General features: G+C 43.7%; 1 protein-coding gene across 1 annotated transcript in view; it reads right to left on the bottom strand.

Moving 5' to 3' along the window:
* Nucleotides 1-1,035: 1,035 nt before the first annotated feature.
* LOC126474718 (aromatic-L-amino-acid decarboxylase-like) overlaps nucleotides 1,036-21,580 on the bottom strand; it is a 187,335-nt gene continuing 166,790 nt past the window's right edge. Inside the window, exons 8-9 of the mRNA XM_050102196.1 lie at nucleotides 13,972-14,161; nucleotides 1,036-1,322 (exon numbers count right to left, since the gene is read on the bottom strand). Coding sequence (XP_049958153.1) covers nucleotides 1,036-1,322; nucleotides 13,972-14,161 — 477 coding nt within the window. The remainder of the gene's footprint in view (nucleotides 1,323-13,971; nucleotides 14,162-21,580) is intronic.

Below are 21,580 nucleotides of genomic sequence, written 5' to 3'. Positions count from 1 at the left end.
CACCAAATACTCATATTAGCAATACAGTGTATTTTGATGCAGTCTTCTCGATGAGATAGGAACTGGTTTGAAAGTTCTTGAGCAAATTCTTTTCCCGGACGATAAAGACAGACATAGCAGTGTTGCTCTAACGAATGGCCCTCTTTTTGGGGTGGGGGTGGGGGGGGAGTGGGGGGAGAGGCATGAACTTTAATGGTGCATAATGGTAATCATTCATCTCGAAAAATCTCGTCGTAAAATAATTTTCGTTTTCTTTGTCGTCCCCATGAATCAATAAAGAGAAATGTTGAAATGTGTGTGAAATCTTATGGGACTTAACTGCTAAGGTCATCAGCCCCTAAGCTTATGCACTACTTAACTTAAATTATCCTAAGGACAAATACACACACCCATGCCCGAGGGAGGACTCGAACCTCCGCCGAGACCAGCTGCACTGACCTTGACTGCAGCGCCTCACACCGCTCGGCTAATCGCGCGCAGCTCAATAAAGAGAAGAAATTTGTCCTGCACTTAGGACTTCATCACACCAGTCAAAATTTTTTTTATGTAAGGTGGCTGTAAGTTTCCGAGATGTTGATGAAGTAATTTTTGTCACGTAGTCATCCACCAGATTTTTCTTCGCCTTTCCTTTTCACGCATTTTTATGAAAATATTAATAACTACAATATGTTGGGCATTATTTCGGTTTATATGTACTGTATGTAACGTAAAAATTGAAAATAAAAAAATTTCCTCATAGGCACTAGACCCCACGACCATCAGATGGCCATTCTGTAGTCTTTACACTGTGCCGACTGCTGCTTGCAAACTACTACTACACAAAAGGCTCATTCTTTACCCGATCCACTCCAAAAATATTTTTTCTGGAGCTCTCAGTTCTGTCACTTTCATTCCTGGCCAAATCGGTGATGACGGATAGGCACGATACCCTTATTAGTCTTAAGTTAGTAACCAATAAAAAAGGTAAATAAAATGAGGAACACGTGTGAACGGTATTTATTTCTTTTATATGAGGAGAAGCAGGAGCGCCGAGACTCAGACGCGCGAGTAGGCCTTGGCGAGATCCGAGAGGTCGAAGATGTCGGCGATGCGGTCGTCGGAGTCGGGCACGAGGAAGGGCCCGTAGGGGTCGCGCAGCAGCTGCGCGGCCTGCAGGCGTCGGTAGCGCATGGGCGGCGCCGTCACCGTGCCGTTGAGGTAGCGCAGCAGGCTCAGCTGCTGCTCGCGGTCCGCCCTGCTCACGTGGAGCTCCGGCACCTTCTCCGTCCACGTGCTCGCCTCGATGCGGAACACGCTGTCCACCACGCGGTGCCACGTGTGCTCTGCCGGGCCACACACCGAGCTCGTGTCAAACTTATTTATTTAATCGTACGGCTAGCCCCCCCCCCCCCCCCCACCACCGTCGGGCAGCCCGTTCACTGGGTGCCGGTCTTTCAATCTGACGCCACTTCGGCGACCTGCAGTCGATGAGGATGATAGGATGATGATGAGGACAGCACAACACCCAGTTCCTGGACGGACAAAATTCCCCGACCCAGTCGGGAATCGAACCCGAGCCTAGAGGATTGACAATCCTGTACTACCATAGTACAGGGTTACATCACCAGTAACAGTTACATTCTCAGCAAGTACACCAAGTACTTTCATCCATACATGTATTTTTCCATCATTACAAACTATACGACAGGAGCGGGTAGCCCGCATCTCGTGGTCGTGCGGTAGCGTTCTCGCTTCCCACGCCCGGGTTCCCGGGTTCGATTCCCGGCGGGGTCAGGGATTTTCTCTGCCTCGTGATGGCTGGGTGTTGTGTGCTGTCCTTAGGTTAGTTAGGTTTAAGTAGTTCTAAGTTCTAGGGCACTTACGACCACAGCAGTTGAGTCCCATAGTGCTCAGAGCCATTTGAACCAATTTTTTAGGAGCGGGTATACAATGTAAAAGGCATATTACTTTATACATAACTAAGTCTAGATTGGAACTCAGCATCTATTCCACAATGCCAGGTCTTGTAAGCGATAACATCTCGGTCGGCGAATGATTCCAATCCGGGTACAGGGGCATTCTCACATCGGACGATAACGAGAGTAAACCATCCACTTCCAGTACTCCCTGTAGGAACGTCAAGACTAAAATTAACTCGACATCCGCGGAAAAAAATCGGTCCATTCAATATGACACTTTGTGCAGTTCCATTTGTGACAAGTTTATTCTCCAGACTTATGTGTTTGTAGACTGGCATGCGCTGGCGACGTTGACGATACACACGTCGACGAGGCATAGTGCTTCAGTGCTGTTGCAGATATAGCTCAGAGCGGAATGATTCCGCTGGTCTGCGCTGGCCTCTTTTATACTGAGCGCATGCTTGATTACATAAGAGCGCTGATAACGGACTTGGCCACTGAGAGGGATGGCGCGGGAGCGTTATCCCGCAGGCATGCTCTAGTCTCACTAGGAGCACGGGTACCCGATGGCGAGCCGACCCAAGCCCTGTGCTATAATTATTAATAAAGTCTGATCTGTAGCGTCAGCCACCAATCGCCAGACGCACATCTGGTGAACGGGGGCTCAAGGATGCAATAATTTTTAAAAAATCGAAAACATAGTGCCGCGTTGGCCGCTGACCGCCTGCGAGGCTGCATGATGCAACCCGCTTGGGTCGGGTCGCCAGCGGGTACCCGTGCTCGTAGCGAGACTAGAGCACACCTGCGGGATAACGCTCCCGCGCCAGTCCTCTCAGTGGCTAAGTCCGTTATCAGCGCTCTTATGTAATCAAGCATGCGCTCAGTATAAAAGAGGCCAGCGCAGACCAGCGGAATCATTCCGCTCTGAGCTATATCTGCAACAGCACTGAAGCACTATGCCTCGTCGATGTGTGTATCGTCAACGTCGCCAGCGCATGCCAGTCTACAAACACATAAGTCTGGAGAATAAACTTGGCACAAATGGAACTGCACAAAGTGTCATATTGAATGGACCGATTTTTTTCCGTGGACGTCGAGTTAATTTTAGTCTTGACGTTGCTACAGGGAGTACTGGAAGTGGATGATTTACTCTCGCTATCGTCCGATGTGAGAATGCCTCTCTGCCCGGATTGGAATCATTCGGCGACCGAGATGTTATTGCTTACAAGACTTGTCATTGTGGAATAGGTGCTAAGTCTCAATCTAGACCTAGGTATGTATATAGAAATACTCTGTAATATGTAGAGTGGTACACCACGAACGAACACTGCCAAACTGACACTTCAGTTTTTCCATGCTTGTGGGATTCAGATCCGCTTATTAATGCAACAACAAGTCTGTGCTGGCGTAAGCTGTCGCCAGCACAATGGTCGGAAAACACGTAGTGCAATGATCGATAACAGGTGCTGGATCAAGAGTGCCTATCACGAGAGAGGCCAGAGACACACATTGACTAGCAACACGGCACCAACGCCCTCTTGACAGCATGAATTTAGGCCGCCGCCGCTGACCGAAGGGCCTCACTGACTAACTCACACTCCTGTTTGGTGTCTATCAGTCTACTTGCAGAGGGGGTCATAGGCTACGATAGTGCATAGCGACCAGAATTGTAACTACAGCAAGATTACCGGTATTTCCTGCAAGAGGCCTATTACTGATGAGCTTGTACCACGAACACGGACTCTATTGAAGTTAAGAATCCACTTCATGTAAATAAACGATGCAATTAACTCACGTATCCACTGGTGTTGTAGAAAGAGGATACCAGCCACCCATAACAACGTGTCTCCCTTGCTTGCTTACGGTACAAGACTGTACATTGGCGACACAGATACTACAAATTCATTTGATTGCTCAGCCATGTTTTAGTACCATTGCGTCGTCATACGTACACTGACTGATCAAAAGTCTTCAGACACCCCTACATAATGCGGAATTGACCGCTAGCTGTTACGAGGGGTGAACTTGCCAGTATAAAAGGAGGCGGGAACTATTGTATCGTCAGTAGAAAAATGGTTCAAATGGCTCTGAGCACTATGCGACTTAACATCTGAGGTCATCAGTGGCCTAGAACTTAGAACTAATTAAACCTAACTAACCTAAGGACATCACACACATCTATGCCCGAGGCAGGATTCGAACCTCCGACCGTAGCGGTCGCTCGGCTCCAGACTGTAGCGCCCAGAAACTCCGGCCGGCTATCGTCAGTAGAGAAGCAGTAACAACAGAATGGTTGGTCAGGGAAATTCACTGACTACAAACGTGGTCTGGTCGTTGCATGTCGCCTGCGTAACACATGTATCACGGGAGTCCAGCTCTTCTAAATCTGCTCAGTTCTAATGTTGACAATTTCATTGTGAAGTAGAAACGCGAAAGAACAGCGGAAGCTAAACCAAGACAACGCAAATCTCGTGTACCGATAGACAGGGACCGTCGTGTATTGCGAAGGGTGGGTGTGAAAAATTGCATAAAATCAGCGAAAGGAATCGCTGGTGAGATCGAAAGCGCTACCAACCATCCAGTTAGCACAATGACTGTGCGTAGGAGTGTTAAAACAATGGGGTACAATAGTTGAGCAGCTCCTCTTAAGCCACACATTTGCGTCATGCTTGAGATGGTGTAAAGAGCGCCTGCGCTGGAGAGTGGGTGATTGAAAACGAAGTATGCGGAGTGATGAATTACGCTGTATCCTCTGGCAGTCCGATGGAAGGGCCTGGGTTTGGCTAATGCCTGGAGAAACTTACCTGCCATTACATGTAGCTTGAACAGTGAAGTGTGGAGAAGTTGCTGTTACAATATGGTTTTTTTTTTTTTTGAGGTCCGATGTGGTGTACTTATTTCTCATAAGAAAACTCTAGAAGTGGAAGGATATGAAGAAGTGCAACATTGTGTATTGCACAAAATACGCTGACCAGCTAGGAGATGAGGACTGTTTGTACCAGCAGGCATTTCTGCCTGTGACTTTTATCAGCCTAAATTAATCGTTTTTTTTAATTTTATTTCTTTTTCTTCTTCTTCTTTTTTTTTTTTTTTTCTTTTTTTTTTTTTTTTTTTTTTTTTTTTTTTTTTTACACAGACGGAAGAAAAAGTCGCAGCACCAAGAATAAGTTGTGGGATGTAAACAGAAGTTGGTAGGCGTGTTTCTGCATCCGAAAACTTATGTCTATTCACGTTTCGCGCCAGTTGCATAACAATGGCGCTAGTAGCGTCGATATGAGGACATAAATCAGGTTTGCTTCAAATACACGCTGTAATGAGCATTAGTTACCTTTGAGATTGGACGTGGCTAGTTGATGTTAGTCAAGAATGCCTTTAAGCGATAAAGACACTATTATCAACACCTCTCTGAGTTTGAACAAGAACGTGTAATAGGGCTGCGAGAAGCCGCGTGTCCCTTTTGTGATATTGCAGAAATACTTGCCTGGAATGTAGCTACTGTAGATGATTGGTGGCAGCGGTGGTCACGAGAATGTACGATTACAACATGACCTTGCTCCGTAAAGCCACGTGACACTACCGAGAGGGAAGACCATCGTGTTCGGCGTATGACTCCGGCGCATCGCACTGCATCTGCAGCAGCAATTTGAGCGGCAGTTGACACCATAGTGACACAACGGACTGTTACAAGTCGGTTACTTCAAGGATAACTCCGAGCCAGACGCCCTGTGCATTCCATCTGCGACTTCAGTGGTGTCAAGCGATAGCTCACTGGAGGGCCCGTTGATCACCTCTTGTGTTCCCTGCTGAAAGTTGGTTCTGCCTCGGTACCAGTGATGGCTATGTGCTGTTTACAAGGAGGCCAGTTGAGGCCCCGCAACCAACCTGTCTGCGAGCTAAAAACACTGGACCTACACCTAGGGTTATGGCATCAGGTGAGATTTTTTATGACAGCAGGAGCACTCTCGTGGTTATCCCACGCACCCTGACCACAAATTTTGATGTCACTCTGGTGATTCGACCTGCTGTGCTGCCATTCATGAACGTCATTCCAAAGGGTGTTGTCCAACAGGATAACGCTCGTCCACATACCGTTGTTGTAGCCCAGCACTCTCCACAGCGTGTCAACATACTGCATGGGCCTGCTCGTCACCAGATATGTCTCCAATCGAGCACATAAGGGACATCACTAGATGAATACTCCGGAGTCATCCACAACCAAGATTAACAGTCCATGTATTGACTGACCAAGTGCAACAGGCATGAAACTCAATCCCACAAACTGACATCCACTACCCATTTACAATTAGTGCACATTTGTATGTTTGCATTCATCATTCTGGTGGTTACACCAGTTATTAATCCAATTATTAATGTACCAGCATTTCACATTTGCTATGGTTTATCTCGCGCTTACATTAACCTGTGATCTTGCAATGTTAATCGCTTAAATATGTTATTCAGACGAATGTATTCTCGAAAATTCATTACTTACATTAATTATTTTTTGGCGTTGCGACTTTTTTTTCGGCATTGTAGTTAACAAAAAACCAAGTTACATTTTCACTGTTGGTTAGTGGTACTGGCAGAAAGGTTACCATCTCAAGTTGGCATGTATCGATTATCACTGACATAATAACATAGAGAACAGAGTTTTCACGGCGTAGAGCTAGAATCAACTGAGACCGTATGTTCATAATTGTCAGATCGACGCCGTCGTCGAAGGGAGACCTAGTGTTCGACAGTATCTGGCAAAAATGGTAAAGTTTATTCCAGCAGAATAATGCGAGGCTCAACACCGCAGATCGCTCTAAAAATACCTTGAGGTATATAACCCACCCATAGAGAGTCTTTGAGATACGACGGGAAGACATATATTTTCGTACCAGCATCCAGCCAGCAATCTTCTTCTACGTGTGTTTCAGGCATAACAACAGATTCCTCAAGATAACATTCGGAGACTGTTGACTTCCGTTCCACATGCCACAACGAATACGAGAATATATTTACGCAGATGGTGGGGGAAGGGAGACGTCTATACTGAGGTTGATGATGGATATGAGTTTCTAGTGGTATGAAAATTTACCCATTTAAGTCCGCCTACTTAGCTGGGTGGTAACGTGCTTGCCTCCCGTGCAAGCCGGCCCGGGTTCGATACCCGGCCAGGTTGGAGATTTTCTCGTCTCGTGGACTGGGTATTGTGTTGTCGTCATCATCATTTCATCCTGATCACCGGCGCGCAAGTCGCCGAATGTGGCGTCGAATGAAATGAGACTTGCACTTGGCGGCTGCACTTCCCCGAACGGGGCCACCCGGCCAACCATCGCCATACGCTCATTTCCATTTTTTTACCCATTTAAGACCAGTTAAGTGATGAACATATGCACAAAGTTTGATAAACACTAAACCATTGTCTCATGATGTAGCACTTTCCATTTTCATCAGTGAGTTATGCATGTATAATAATGACGATTTCTCACTATGAGGTAGTATGAATCAGTTTTTGGAACTTCTTGGCAGATTAAAACTTTGCCCCAACCCGGTATTCGAGCTCAGGGCTGTCTCTTTCGCAAGCAATGTCCTTATCGAATGTGCCACCCAAGGAAGATTCAAGCCCCGTCCTCAAAGTTTCAGTTCCGCCAGTAACACACTCCAACTCTCCAAACTTCGCAGCATCTCTTCAGCATACATTGCGAGATGAGCACTCTCGGAATGAGGGATATTGTGGATTTCCTCCAAGAAGTTTCAGAACAAAGCACACTCTGCTGCAAAGTGAAAGAGTTACGACCGCGGGGAGTGGCCACACGGTTAGAGGCGCCATGTCACGAATCGGGCGGCCACTCCCGCCGGGATTCGAGTCCTCCCTTTGGCATGGGTGTGTGTGTTGTCTTTAGCGTAAGTTAGTTTAAGTAGTGTGGAAGTCGAGGGACCGATGACCTCAGCAGTTTGGTCCCATAGAAATTCACACACATTCGAACATTTGAAAAAGTTACAAGAGCACTCGTATGAAGTTTGGAAGGTAGGCGGCAGGTACTGACAGAAGTGAAGCTCTGATGTCTGATCCGTGAGTCATTCCTGTGTTATCAGAGCTGGAAAGGATCAGCAAACCGTTTTTATCACCGAGGAAGTTCCATTCATAATGCATCCTGACATGGATGTCCTTTACATTAATCTTATAAAATTTTATTTTAATACGGTGATTTACACTTAACTGCACAAGCAGTCTCACTCTCTTTTACACTCACACACACACACACACACACACACACACACACTGGACCAGTGCACATTCAGAAATTATTCTGTAGAGTATAAGGGGCAGTCAAATGATAACGTAATCGCCATAACTGCTAGTAGGTTCATCACACTGCGAAGCAAGGCAGTCAGTGCCTTAATGATTGTGGTCGCATACTGAATCGTGATTATTTTTCGAAACAAATCGAAGCCATGAATATTTCTTTAGTGCTCAAAAACTATGGAAATCGCAGTGGGAGGGATGGGGAATGCATATAGAGGATGTGAAAGGGCTTCCCAGTGAAACTTCGGCAGCGTCGTTCAAACGACCCTCGCAACATGGGGGCCCACCCTCACATCACTCCGCAAAATGGTCAAAGATTTGTAAGGATTGATATCGAACTCCTTTCTGCAGATGTCTAGAGGTACTGGGATGAGGTACTTCAGTAACATAAGCGACTATCCAGAGATGCTGTTGCTCTAGGTTTACTCTTGATTAATGATAACGTTAATCTACATTGAATTGCACCAGTGGACAAATTTCATGCAGGTGACGCAGTCCCTGCTTGGACTGGTCACTCATGTGTCTTGGTCTAAATCCTGCGGCGAATTATGGAGAATATGTGGTACTCATGAGCTATATCTACATCCACGCTTTGAAGACCATTTTGAAGAGCATGATAAAGTGTACTTGGAAATGTAAGACTTGTTTGAATTCCTCCGCATTCCATTTTGGAATGGAGTGTGGGAAACATGAGTTATTAAATTATGCATGCTGTAATTAGTCAGTTTTTGTCTTCAATGTTTCTACAGGAGTGATACGTACTGGGCTGCAATATATTCCTGCGCTGCTTACCATTAAGACTGCGTGAGAGTGGCATACAAAAAACGTAAACATGGCATGAAGTGCACTAAATGCTTGGATATCCAAATGATTAGCACTACAGCGCTATTGTCAAAGCAGATAGGAGTAAGACTAACTACATTACCCACATAAGGAAATTTTACACAATACGTGTTGAGCTTCACAGACTGTCAACGCAGCTACCATTGTTGCACGTTCTCTTGACGTGGCAGCAGGGAGAAGCTTGGCGACATTGGTGCGTCCAGTGACAACACTGGACGCAAGAGTGTCTCCACGTCGTCTTTTCAGACGCGTTCCGGTTCTATATACAGCACCACAACTCACGTATCCATCTGTGAAGGCTCCGACAACAATAACGTTGACACACTGCATTTTTCATCAGCGTACGGGCCCTCTACCAGGCGTTATTTTTTGAGTTGCCATTGAATATACAACATGTTCACCTCTCGTGAACGTAGCCCGTAATTTGGACAACAGACGTTACATTTCTGCATTATTAAGGGCAATAGCTATCCCCTATTTTCGATGTCTTCATGACTTTGTCTTTCAAGAAGATAACTAATGGCAGCATACTGCCCATGCTTCCATGATGTACATCCACACAGAGGGTGTTCGACTGTTGTCTTGGCGAGCATTTTGTCCAGATCTCTCTCTAGTGGAAAACATCTGGTAATAGGTTACCGAGCGACTGACATGCCATTCTTGTGACCCACTAGGATTAATGAATTCTGGCATGGATTCGAAGTTGATTCATGGATTTCCACACTCTTTCTCAAGTTCCGGCCTCTCTGCAAATAGCGTCACAGGCGTTGTAAACACCCTTTTGAAGCGTCTGCACATCAGGAACTGGTTCAGCATACAAAACGCTTTTCAGATGCCCCCAGATGTAAAAATCCAGGGGGTTTAAGACCAATGATCTAGCAGGCCATGGTACAGGGCCTCCATGTTCTAGCCAACGACTGACGACAATGCTGTTGAGGTGTCGGATAACTGTAATGCGGAAGTAGGGTGGTCATCCATCATGGAGAAACCACATAACCTGTCGTATTGCCAAAGTCACATTCTCAAGCAGCCCAGCAGAATATTCTGCAGAAAGTGCAGGTACGTTCCTCCATCGAGGCGTTGTGGAATAATAATGGTCCAAGTATGTGGTCAGTAAGAATTTCTGCCCACACATTGGTGCTGAAATGATGCTGATGAGACGCCTCAATCATTCCACGAGGATTGTCTGTAGCCCACAGATTACGATTATGAAGATTGATAATGCCAGTTCTGGTTTAAAGTTGTTTCGTTGGTAAAGAGGACTGAAGACAGAAATCCCATAATTTTGATTATCTAGTGCGAAAACTATCGACAAAATCCTTCAAATAGAGGGAAATCCTCTGCCGATAATCCCTGCACTGGTTGCAGGTGATAGAAATAGCAGCGGTTGTCATGCAGGATACACCTAATCGTATTTCGCTTACACCTCGTTGGCAGGCCACTTGCCTGGAGCTTGTACGAATGTTCGTCTCAATATTCTGTAGAACGTGGTCTTCCAAATCTAACGTAAGCATAGTCCGCTGCCTCCCGCGACGTTTGTCTCTCTGAAACATATTCAAACGTATAACTCGAGTTTTCTCTTACACATAACTCTTAAATGATTAGAAATCGACCTAACAAGACTTCACAACAATGATGCAGTCCAACTAAAATGCGGTAGGCTATTAAGGGAGTGAGAACCGGCGAAATGGCTTGCAGGAAAGCAAATATAATATTTAGTATCCCCAGAATGACACTGAAGAGACGAGTTACCAATTTAAATCATGGAAACCGAGGAAAAAAATCCTTGGTTCAAAACGACCTGTTTTCACCCCTGAACAGGGGAAGGAACTGAAAGACTATATTTTGAAAATGTAAACAAGTTCTTTGGCTTTAGAGTTAAAGATGTCGGAAGTATTGCTTTTCAACTAATTGATAAAACAATATTGAACACCGTTCCAACATAGAATATGGTCTTGTTGGAGAAGATTGTTTCTACGGATTCAAGAATTGTCACCCAGAACTGACACTGCGATGGCCTAAAACGAAATCCATCGCCTTTAAAAAGTCTAATGTAGATAAATTTTTCTCAATATTAAAAACTCCCTTCGATGAAAAACAGAATTCCGCCCCATCGTGTCTTCAACGTTAATGAGACTGGTGTAATTACTGTAAAAAAAAAAAAAAAAAAAAAAAAAAAAAAAAAAAAAAAAAAAAAAAAAAGGAATAACGTCCACGCCTGTCGAGGAAAGACAGTTGCATCGGCGAAACGTGGAGTTCTGTCGACAGCAGTCATTTGTATGTCCACAGAGGGACATTTCATCCCCCCAATAATTATTTTCCCTCGCATCCAGTGAAAGCTGTGTTACCTAAAGGTGCTCCTTTTCTCATAATTATTTAGGTTGCATGTAACTGGAAAATTTTTCTTCACGGTTTGACCATTTCTTGAGCCACACTAAGCTATCATAGAAGGACTCTGCTCCTCTCGTACTGGTCTCTTACACACACCAAGAATCTGGACGTCATTATGCGTGCAAGCGAAATCAAAGTGTCAATAGTTACAACTCGGCCTCATTGCACCCATAAATTGTAGTCATTGGATGTGTCATTCATGTTCCGACTTAACACATTTTATGTGTCTGCTATAGAGAAGTTCCTCTGCAACAATCCTGGATGAGCAGTGATCCAATACCATGAGCAGACTCTTTGGAGAAGCACATCTGACGGTGCAACGTCTATAGCAGCCCATAATGCGTTTTAAACATGTGGCATTTGTCCTTTCAACCCTGATGTTTTCGAAGAAGCAGATTTTGCTGCCTCTTTGCCTATTGGCAGACCTCTTATTACTGAAGAGAGGCCTATGTCTCCCAGTTCAGAAAGACTGAAAACTGTACCAGTTCCATCTACGTTCTCTAATACTGCACCAACTATTCCAGCTCTAATGTCACCGCAACCTAGTCCTTTTTTTGTGGTTACTCCTGAAGATAGTAGCCAGCCATCCAAATACGTTCAAGTTCGTTTGCCGAAGAGGAAGAGTGGCTCAACTACCATCTTAACAAGCAGTCCCAGTCCATATAAGCAACAACCGACTGAAGAGAAGAATTTTAAAGCAACAAAACGAAAGGAAAACTGAAGGAAGAAGAATGTGCAGAGCACGACAAATAGAATGTGGAGGAAACTTGCTGCCTCAGATAAGCAAAGGGAGACCAACACTAAGAGGAGGAAAGCTTCTCTTCAGGAGGATACATGCAGCGAGGATGAAAACGAAGGAGATGACGCCGAATGCATGTTCTGTGAGGATAAATGGTCGACAAGTGCTGGAGGATGGATGTATTGTTCATCTTGTCGTCAATGGTCTCATGAAGAGTGTGCTGGAGTTGATGACTGTGACGATTTCACTTGTGATTTTTGTGCAAACAAATGCAGGAAGTAAACTCATGCAACGATTAGTGCATTTCTCTAAGGCACTGAAGTTTGAAAGTGTTAAATTTAATTTCAGAAAGTTATTTTCAGATTTGTTTGTGATTACGGTTACATTTCATTCAGTAAATTTTTATAGGTATATATAGTCTCTATTCAAATTAAAATTAATTTCTACACTGGAGTGTGGTTTCCTTTAGGTGTAGAAGCATTTATTTAATATCATTTGCATTTTTTCGCCAAGGTATCTCACTGCCCATGGTCCTGGGGCAAAGTGGTCACTGTGCTGACATTCAAACTTGTTTATACAGCTGGTAAACAGCGAAACAGTGATAGTGACAGTGGCCACTCAATACATAATGACAGTGATGACGATGAGGAAAAAGAAAACGTAAGTGAAACATTATGTAAACAGACACACACACACACACACACACACACACACACACATATATATATATATATATATATATATATATATATATATATATATATATATATATATATATATATATATCAGGCATAGAAATAACAATTTCAAATCGTAATTTTGGCTTATTTATCTACTTTAATGTGTAAGTGGTTGCAGATGACAAACTGTGGAACAAAACAGTCACTGTAGAAACACAACACATCAGAAAAACCACACCATGTGGTAAAAAGGTAGGAATTCATAATTTATGTGTTTTTCAAATATCTGTAATTACGATTTAAAAGGTAATAGTTACATGTATACAAACAGTAAAGAACATTCTTTATCTTTAACAGATGAGAAATAAAAGCCCACTGAAGATGCTGCAACTGCAGTGAAACATACTTGGGTTAAAAAACAAAATTGTGTTTTGCTATGTATTGTTATTAACATAAATGTGTTAACGTTTATAAAACTGGTAAACAATTATTTGAGCATACATACAAAAATAGTTCCAAGGGTGTAGTTACAGACAATAAGTCTGAAAAATGTGTCGATTGTAGTGTGTGTGTGAAATCTTATTGGACTTAACTGCTAAGGTCATCAGTCCCTAAGCTTACACACTACTTAACCTAAATTATGCTAAGGACGAACACACACACCCATGCCCGAGGGAGGACTCGAACCTCCGCCGGGACCAGCCGCACAGTCCACGACTGCAGCGCCCTAGACCGCTCGGTTAATCCCGCGCTCGATTGTAGTGGTTTATTCCTTAAGGTGACCCCATTGCCCCAGTCTCCCCTATTGTTATAACAGCCTTCGTACAAGAGAAAAAACCGAAGATCCTGTGCAAAAAGGGAGAAGGATACGCAACGAATAAATCTGAAAGAAGATTTATACAACGATCGACAGGCTCGGACATGAGAATGTGAGAGGCGGCCTAAGGAACTGCAAACAAAACGAAAAGAAAGTCCATTGAAGTTGTGAATTTGAGAATCTGCTGAAGCTGTAAGCTTTTTGTAAGCTAAACTTCTAAATGTTTCTAGATCCCACCATGTAATGAAGTAGGCTGCAGGGCCTGAAGTAGGCTGCAGGGCCTTCTAACAAGTTGGGGTGCCTCTTACCTATATCCTCCTCCTTGGTGAGAGACGATCCAACACACAGGCGGATGGCGAGGAGATCATCGACCTCTACAGGCGTCACCCACATCCGGCCAGAGGCGTTGAGGTAGGCGAGCAGCAGCTCCGTGAGGTGGTTTTGGTGGCACTCAATAGGGAAGCCCAGCGACTCCAGGCGGAAGCACACCACACCCATCTAGAGCACCAGCGACCATCACTACTTGTCCTTGTGGCATACTGCTTCATATCTGGAAGTCAGTTTACAAATGTACACCATAGCTCATGCGAAGAACGTGGAGATATGGATGGATGGAGGGATGAAATGCGATCCAATAAATTCAGTTATGGTTGTCTGAAAGAAGGGATAGATCGAAGAGCTGGATCATGGTATCTTAAATCCCCCATTCCACCTCCCTATCATCTCCCACCCAAAGATCACTTTACATCAAGCGTTTCTATTTTTACATACACTGCCTGACGACAAAAGTGAAGCACTCACAAGGGGACAAGGAAACGAAATTAAACTTCGCGGTTTGGGAGGGTATGTGATGTTATTTCAGTGATTACGAAATCGAGTCGAATTTACAAGGAACTTATCAACAGCTGTGGTCTGGATGCATGTACTGATTGGTTTTGGAGGGCTCACAAAGTTGTATTATCCTCTTTTGGGGCAAGCTGGCTCACAACTGTTGTAACTCAACCTTGATATTCTGGATACTAACACTGGGATGACGCTCACAAGTGAACTGGTGCAACACAAGTTCTGTCGGAGACAGATCCGTTCATCATGCTAACCATGGGAGTACATCAATATCATGCAGTCAGTTCGTTGTCACACATGCTGTTTGGATGAACGTTGTCCTGTTGAAAAATGGCACCAAAATATGTTTGCATGAGTGTTGATACTGATGATGCACGATGATCGTGACATACTGTTGTGGTATCGGAGTTTCTTCAATCATTACCATCCATGACATGAATCCACAAACACACACACACACACACACACACACACACACACACACACACACACAATCATACATACACACACACACACAGAGAGAGAGAGAGAGAGAGAGAAAGAGAGAGAGAGAGAGACAAATGGTCCACCAAATCGTAACGCCACGAATAACACTGTGTTGTGCCTCTCCAAAACATTGAAAGAATGGGACCTCTACACAGGTTGCCGCCATATTATTCGCCAACGATGGTCATCTGGGCTAGTGCCGGACCGCGGTTGGTCGCTGAACACAATCTGACGTAAAAAATCAGCAGTCCATGCTTCACGACCACTCCACCCTTCGAACACAGTCATCTGTGTTGTAGTGTTCACGATAGCTCACGCGAGGGACGTAATTCCATAGTCTGTCCGCTGCTAGTCTCGGACTAAAGGTGCGGGATGATAAACGTTTATTGCAGCAGACCAGTCCTCGTTCTTGGATGGCTGACGTAGATGTGAAGGGGCTCGGATGTGCTTGGTGTGCAATAATACGGCGGTCTTCCCCAGTGCTGTTAGGTGTGGTCGATTAGAATTTTGATGACGAGTATGTCAGCCTGTCCCCACGTTACCACGCAATCCAAAATCAGCCGTTGTCACATCCGAATGCTTGCAAAATTGGATTTTGTATGATTCGACCAAACTCTGTTAGTTGCTGATAACGCTGTCTAACACGAGTACACGGCATTTCTATGTCCTTTACAGCGATCAGTCAACATATGAAGCTGTTCACGTCCCTTATGTATCCTACCAGTAGCGGTAAAAGACTAAACATGAACAACGCTAATCCATGCTGGTGACTATTCCACTTGTCTCAGTGAATTACAACCCTAGTTACAGATGTCCCCCCTCCCCCCTAAAGAATCATGGACCTTGCCGTTGGTGGGGAGGCTTGCATGCCTCAACGATACAGATAGCCGTACCGTAGGTGCAACCACAACGGAGGGGTATCTGTTGAGAGGCCAGACAAACGTGTGGTTCCTGAAGAGGGGCAGCAGCCTTTACAGTAGTTGCAGGGGCAACAGTCTGGATGATTGACTGATCTGGCCTTGTAACACTAACCAAAACGGCCTTGCTGTGCTGGTACTGCGAACGGCTGAAAGCAAGGGGAAACTACAGCCGTAATTTTTCCCGAGGGCATGCAGCTTTACTGTATGGTTAAATGATGATGGCGTCCTCTTGGGTAAAATATTCCGGAGCTAAAATAGTCCCCATTCGAAACTCCGGGCGGGGACTACTCAGGAGGACGTCGTTAACAGGAGAAAGAAAACTGGCGTTCTACGGATCGGAGCGTGGAATCTCAAGATCCCTTCGAAAAGGTAGGTTAGAAAATTTAAAAAGGGAAATGGATAGGTTAAAGTTAGATGTAGTAGGAATTAGTGAAGTTCGCTGGCAGGAGGAACAAGACTTTTGGTCAGGCGAATATAGGGTTATAAACACAAAATCAAATAGGGGTAATGCAGGAGTCGGTTTAATAATGAATAAAGAAATAGGAGTGCGGGTAAGCTAGTACAAACAGCATAGCGAACGCATTATTGTGGCCGAGATAGACACGAAGCCCACGCCTACTACAGTAGTACAAGTTTATATGCCAACTAGCTCTGCAGATGACGAAGAAATTGAAGGAATGTATGATGCAATAAAAGAAATTTTTCAGATAGTGAAGGGAGACGAAAATTTAATAGTTATAGGTGACTGGAATTCGGTAGTAGGAAAAGGGAGAAAAGGAAACGTAGTAGGTGAATATGGATTGGGGCAAAGAAGTGAAAGAGGAAGCCGCCTGGTAGAATTCTGCACAGACCACAACTTAATCGTATCTAACACTTGGTTCAAGAATCGGAAAAGAAGGTTGTATACATGGAAGAACCCTGGAGATACTAAAAGGTTTCAGATAGATTATATAATGGTAAGACAGAGATTTAGGAACCATATTTTAAATTGTAAGACATTTCCAGGGGCAGATGTGGACTCTGACCACAATCTGTTGGTTATGAACTGTAGATTAAAACTGAAGAAATTGCAAAAAGGTGGGAATTTAAGGAGATGGGACCTGGATAAACTGACTAAACCAGAGGTTGTACAGAATTTCAGGGAGAGCATAAGGGAACAATTGACAGGAATGGGGGAAAGAAATACAGTAGAAGAAGAATGGGTAGCTTTGAGAGACAAACTAGTGAAGGCAGCAGAGGATCTAGTAGGTAAAAAGACGAGGGCTAGTAGAAACCCTTGGGTAACAGAAGAAATATTGAATTTAATTGATGAAAGGAGAAAATATAGAAATGCAGTAAATGAAGCAGGCAAAAAGGAATACAAATGTCTCAAAAATGAGATCGACAGGAAGTGCAAAATGGCTAAGCAGGGATGGCTAGAGGACAAATGTAAGGATGTAGAGGCTTATCTCATGAGGGGTAAGATAGATATTGCCTACAGGAAAATTAAAGACACCTTTGGAGAAAAGAGAACCACTTGTATGAATATTAAGAGCTCAGATGGAAACGCAATTCTAAGCAAAGAAGGAAAAGCAGAAAGGTGGAAGGAGTATATAGAGGGTCTATACAAGGGCAATGTACTTGAGGACAATATTATGGAAATGGAAGAGGATGTAGATGAAGATGAAATGGGAGATACTATACTGCGTGAAGAGTTTGACAGAGCACTGAAAGACCTGAGTCGAAACAAGGCCCCAGGAGTAGACAACATTCCATTAGAACTACTGACGGCCTTGGGAGAGCCAGTCCTGACAAAACTCTACCATCTGGTGAGCAGGATGTATGAGACAGGCGAAATACCCTCAGACTTCAAGAAGAATATAATAATTCCAATCCCAAAAAAGCCGGTGCTGACGGATGTGAAAATTACCGAACAATCAGTTTCATAAGTCACGGATGCAAAATACTAACGCGAATTCTTTACAGACGAATGGAAAAACTGGTAGAAGCCGACCTAGCGAAGATCTGTTTGGATTCCGTAGAAATAATGGAAGCTAGGTTAAGGGAAGGCAAACCTACGTTTCTAGCATTTGTAAACTTAGAGAACGCTTTTGACAATGTTGACTGGAATACTCTCTTTCAAATTCTGAAGGTGGCAGGGGTAAAATACAGGGAGCGAAAGGCTATTTACAATTTTGTACAGAAACCAGATGGCAGTTATAAGAGTCGTGGGGCATGAAAGGGAAGCAGTGGTTGGGAAGGGAGTTAGACAGGGTTGTAGCCTATCCCCGATGTTATTCAATCTGTATATTGAGCAACCAGTGAAGGAAACAAAAGAAAAATTCGGAATAGGTATTAAAATCCATGGAGAAGAAATAAAAACTTTGAGGTTCGCCGATGACATTGTAATTCTGTCAGAGACAGCAAAGGACTTGGAAGAGCAGTTGAACGCAATGGACAGTGTCATGAAAGGAGGGTATAAGATGAACATCAACAAAAGGAAAACGTGGATAATGGAACGTAGCCGAATTAAGTCGGGTGATGCTGAGGGAATTAGATTAGGAAATGAGACACTTAAAGTAGTAAAGGAGTTTTGCTATTTGGTGAGCAAAATAACTGATGATGATCGAAGTAGAGAGGATATAAAATGTAGACTGGCAATGGCAAGGAAAGCATTTCTGAAGAAGAGAAATTTGTTAAAATCGAGTATAGATTTAAGCGTCAGGAAGTCGTTTCTGAAAGTATTCGTTCGGAGCGTAGCCATGTATGGAAGTGAAACATGGACGATAAATAGTTTGGACAAGAAGAGAATAGAAGCTTTCGAAATGTGGTGTTACAGAAGAATGCTGAAGATTAGATGGGTGGATCATATAACTAATGAGGAGGTATTGAATAGGATTGGGGAGAAGAGGAGTTTGTGGCACATCTTGACTAGAAGAAGGGATCGGTTGGTAGGACATGTTCTGAGGCATCAAGGGATCACCAAATTTAGTATTGGAGGGCAGCGTGGAGGGTAAAAATTGTAGAGGTAGACCAAGATATGAATACACTAAACAGATTCAGAAGGATGTAGGTTGCAGTAGGTACTGTGAGATGAAATGAAATGGTTGAAATGGCTCTAAGCACTATGCGACTTAACTTCTGAGGTCAGCAGTCGCCTAGAACTTAGAAATAATTAAACCTAACTAACCTAAGGACATCACACACACCCATACCCGAGGCAGGATTCGAGCCTGCGATCGTAGCGGTCGCTCGGTTGCAGATGGCAGCGCCTAGAACCGCACGGCCACTCCGGCCGGCTGGGAGATGAAGAAGCTTGCACAGGATAGAGTAGCATGGAGAGCTGCATCAAACCAGTCTCAGGACTGAAGACCACAACAACAATTACATACGTACCAGCCGATGGTGTGTACGACTTCCGCGTGCTTCACTTTTATTATTAGGCAGCGGACATTAATATCGAAATTTCTCAGCTAACTTTCGGTGAATAAAGTAGCACGAAAGCGAAGGATCTCGAAAATGGCCAACAGTTTTATAAAATTACAAGTTACGTTTAACACGGAACACATTTCACTCTTTGCGTGAGTGCTAGCGTACGTGTATGAGTTTGGAGACTGATGGGACAGCAGAAAACATTCCAACCTGGTAAAGGAGGCTGAACGTGCATGCTGCTCGCAGGTAAACAAATATGTAGTATTTCATGAGTCCACAGGCAGAACTGCAGAAGTACATGAATTTGAATCAGGCAAGACAGGAACAAAAAGGCTCTCCGCTGAGGAAAGAATCAGAAACTTAACCGAACACTGACGGAAGTAGCTTAGAAAGACAGATACAGGCAAGCAAGCCATAGTCACACACAGAACCGTACTGCTTAGTAAGACACTAATAATGCTAAGTGTTCACTTCTTTTTTATGTAGCGTAAATTACGATGTTTTCTAAATATTTATTATTATTTTATGGACATTTAAATTACTTTCATGTCATATGTATTTTTAAAATTTCGGAATAATAATTTTCAAGTGACTTAAAATTCTGCACCATGTACTACGTATTCAAGTAAATAAATTATTATTATAATACTAGGTGACAAACCCGGCACTGCTGGGTATTAATTTTGCCAGTTTTCTATCGGAAACGAAAACAAAAATGTGTTGTGTTTCTAGTGAAGCAGAGAAAAAGACTCATTTCCATGTATTTGAGAGCACGCCTTTGATATTATGAAACAGTCGTACAGAGAAATATGCATAATGTATAAATGTATCAATACAGTATCCAAATTAAGAAACTTGGTCCCAGACTTTTACTGTTCGCTTGTCTACAACGTGATTTTGTAAACGTCACTATAGCAACGCCGTCTATAAATTGCTATTGTTTTCGCCTACAGCCGTTTGAGCTTCGCAGTTGAAAGCTTCTAAAATATGACGTCATATCTCTTGAACTATGTGCGGCTCGCTGATATATTTGTGTAGGTACCTTCAGCGGCTTCTGTGGATACTGTCAGCGACATATGTTACTAACAGAGATAATACGAAAGAAGTAATAAATTTGAATGTCATGTATGATGCAGCAGTTTATCGAGAATCTCATTGTTTATGACGTCATATCTCCTAAACTATGACAAGTACCTGGTTCTTACCCCCACAGTGATTGTTGCCTGACAGCAAGGGATGTGGTGGAAATTGTTACAGCGGTTTAGCAGGCGAAGAGTGAGATATACTGGGGAGACAAAACTCATGGGATAGCGATGTGCACATATACAGATGTCGGTAGTATCGTGTACACAAGGTCGGAAGTGCAGCTCGTTGGCGGAGCTGTCATTTGTACTCAGTGGCTTTATGGGAAAAGGTTTCCGACTAATTGTGACCGCACGAAAGGGAATTAATAGACTTTGAACGCTGAATGGCAGCTTGACGCAAGGGATATTTCATTTCGGAAATCGTTAGGAAATTCAATATTCTGAGATCCACAGTGTCAAGACTGTGACGAGAATACCAAATTTCATGTATTACGCACCACCACGGTCAACACAGTGGCCGACGAAGAACGCAAGGGAAAATGAATATTACGTTATGAAAACTTAATTGTCCACTCATGTATAACAGGAAAGGCTGGAAGAATTGCAGGCTGAATACAGAAATTTTACTTATGAAAATGGTCAGTTTGAATTTAAACTCAACATATCAAGTCGACCTTCGAGGCCATGTCGAACTTTTCAAAGCTATAGTACCACAGGAACTGCGTTTATCTCGAATCTCTTGCCCAGCGCAAAGACCCAAGCGTCTGGAAAAAAGTGCATGTGCCTCCTGTATATAAGAAGAGTAAAGCACGGATCCGCAAAATTACAGATAAATATCTTTAAGTTTCGTCTGATACAGAATCCTTGAACATAATCTCAGGTCGAATATAACAAATTTCCTTGAGGAGGAAAAGCTTCTGTCAAAAAATCAGCGCGGTTTTAGAACGCATCGCTCGTGCCAAACTCAGCTGCGAACCATGGATGAAAGGCCACAGGAGGATTCCACTTTCCTAGGCTTCCGAAGAACATTTGACGCAATGCCCCTTTGCAGACTGTTAACGAAGGTACTAGCATGCGGAATAGATTCTCAGGTAAGTGAGTGGCTCGAAGACTTCTTAAGTAACAGAATCCAGCAGGCTATGTTGTTCTCGACAGAGAGTGTTCATCAGAGA

Source organism: Schistocerca serialis, chromosome 4 (genome assembly GCF_023864345.2).
Source record: "Schistocerca serialis cubense isolate TAMUIC-IGC-003099 chromosome 4, iqSchSeri2.2, whole genome shotgun sequence".
In the NCBI taxonomy this organism is placed as follows: Eukaryota; Metazoa; Arthropoda; class Insecta; order Orthoptera; family Acrididae; genus Schistocerca; species Schistocerca serialis.
The sequence above is the reverse complement of the archived record's forward strand: the minus strand, read 5'-3'. Positions and strand labels throughout refer to the sequence as shown.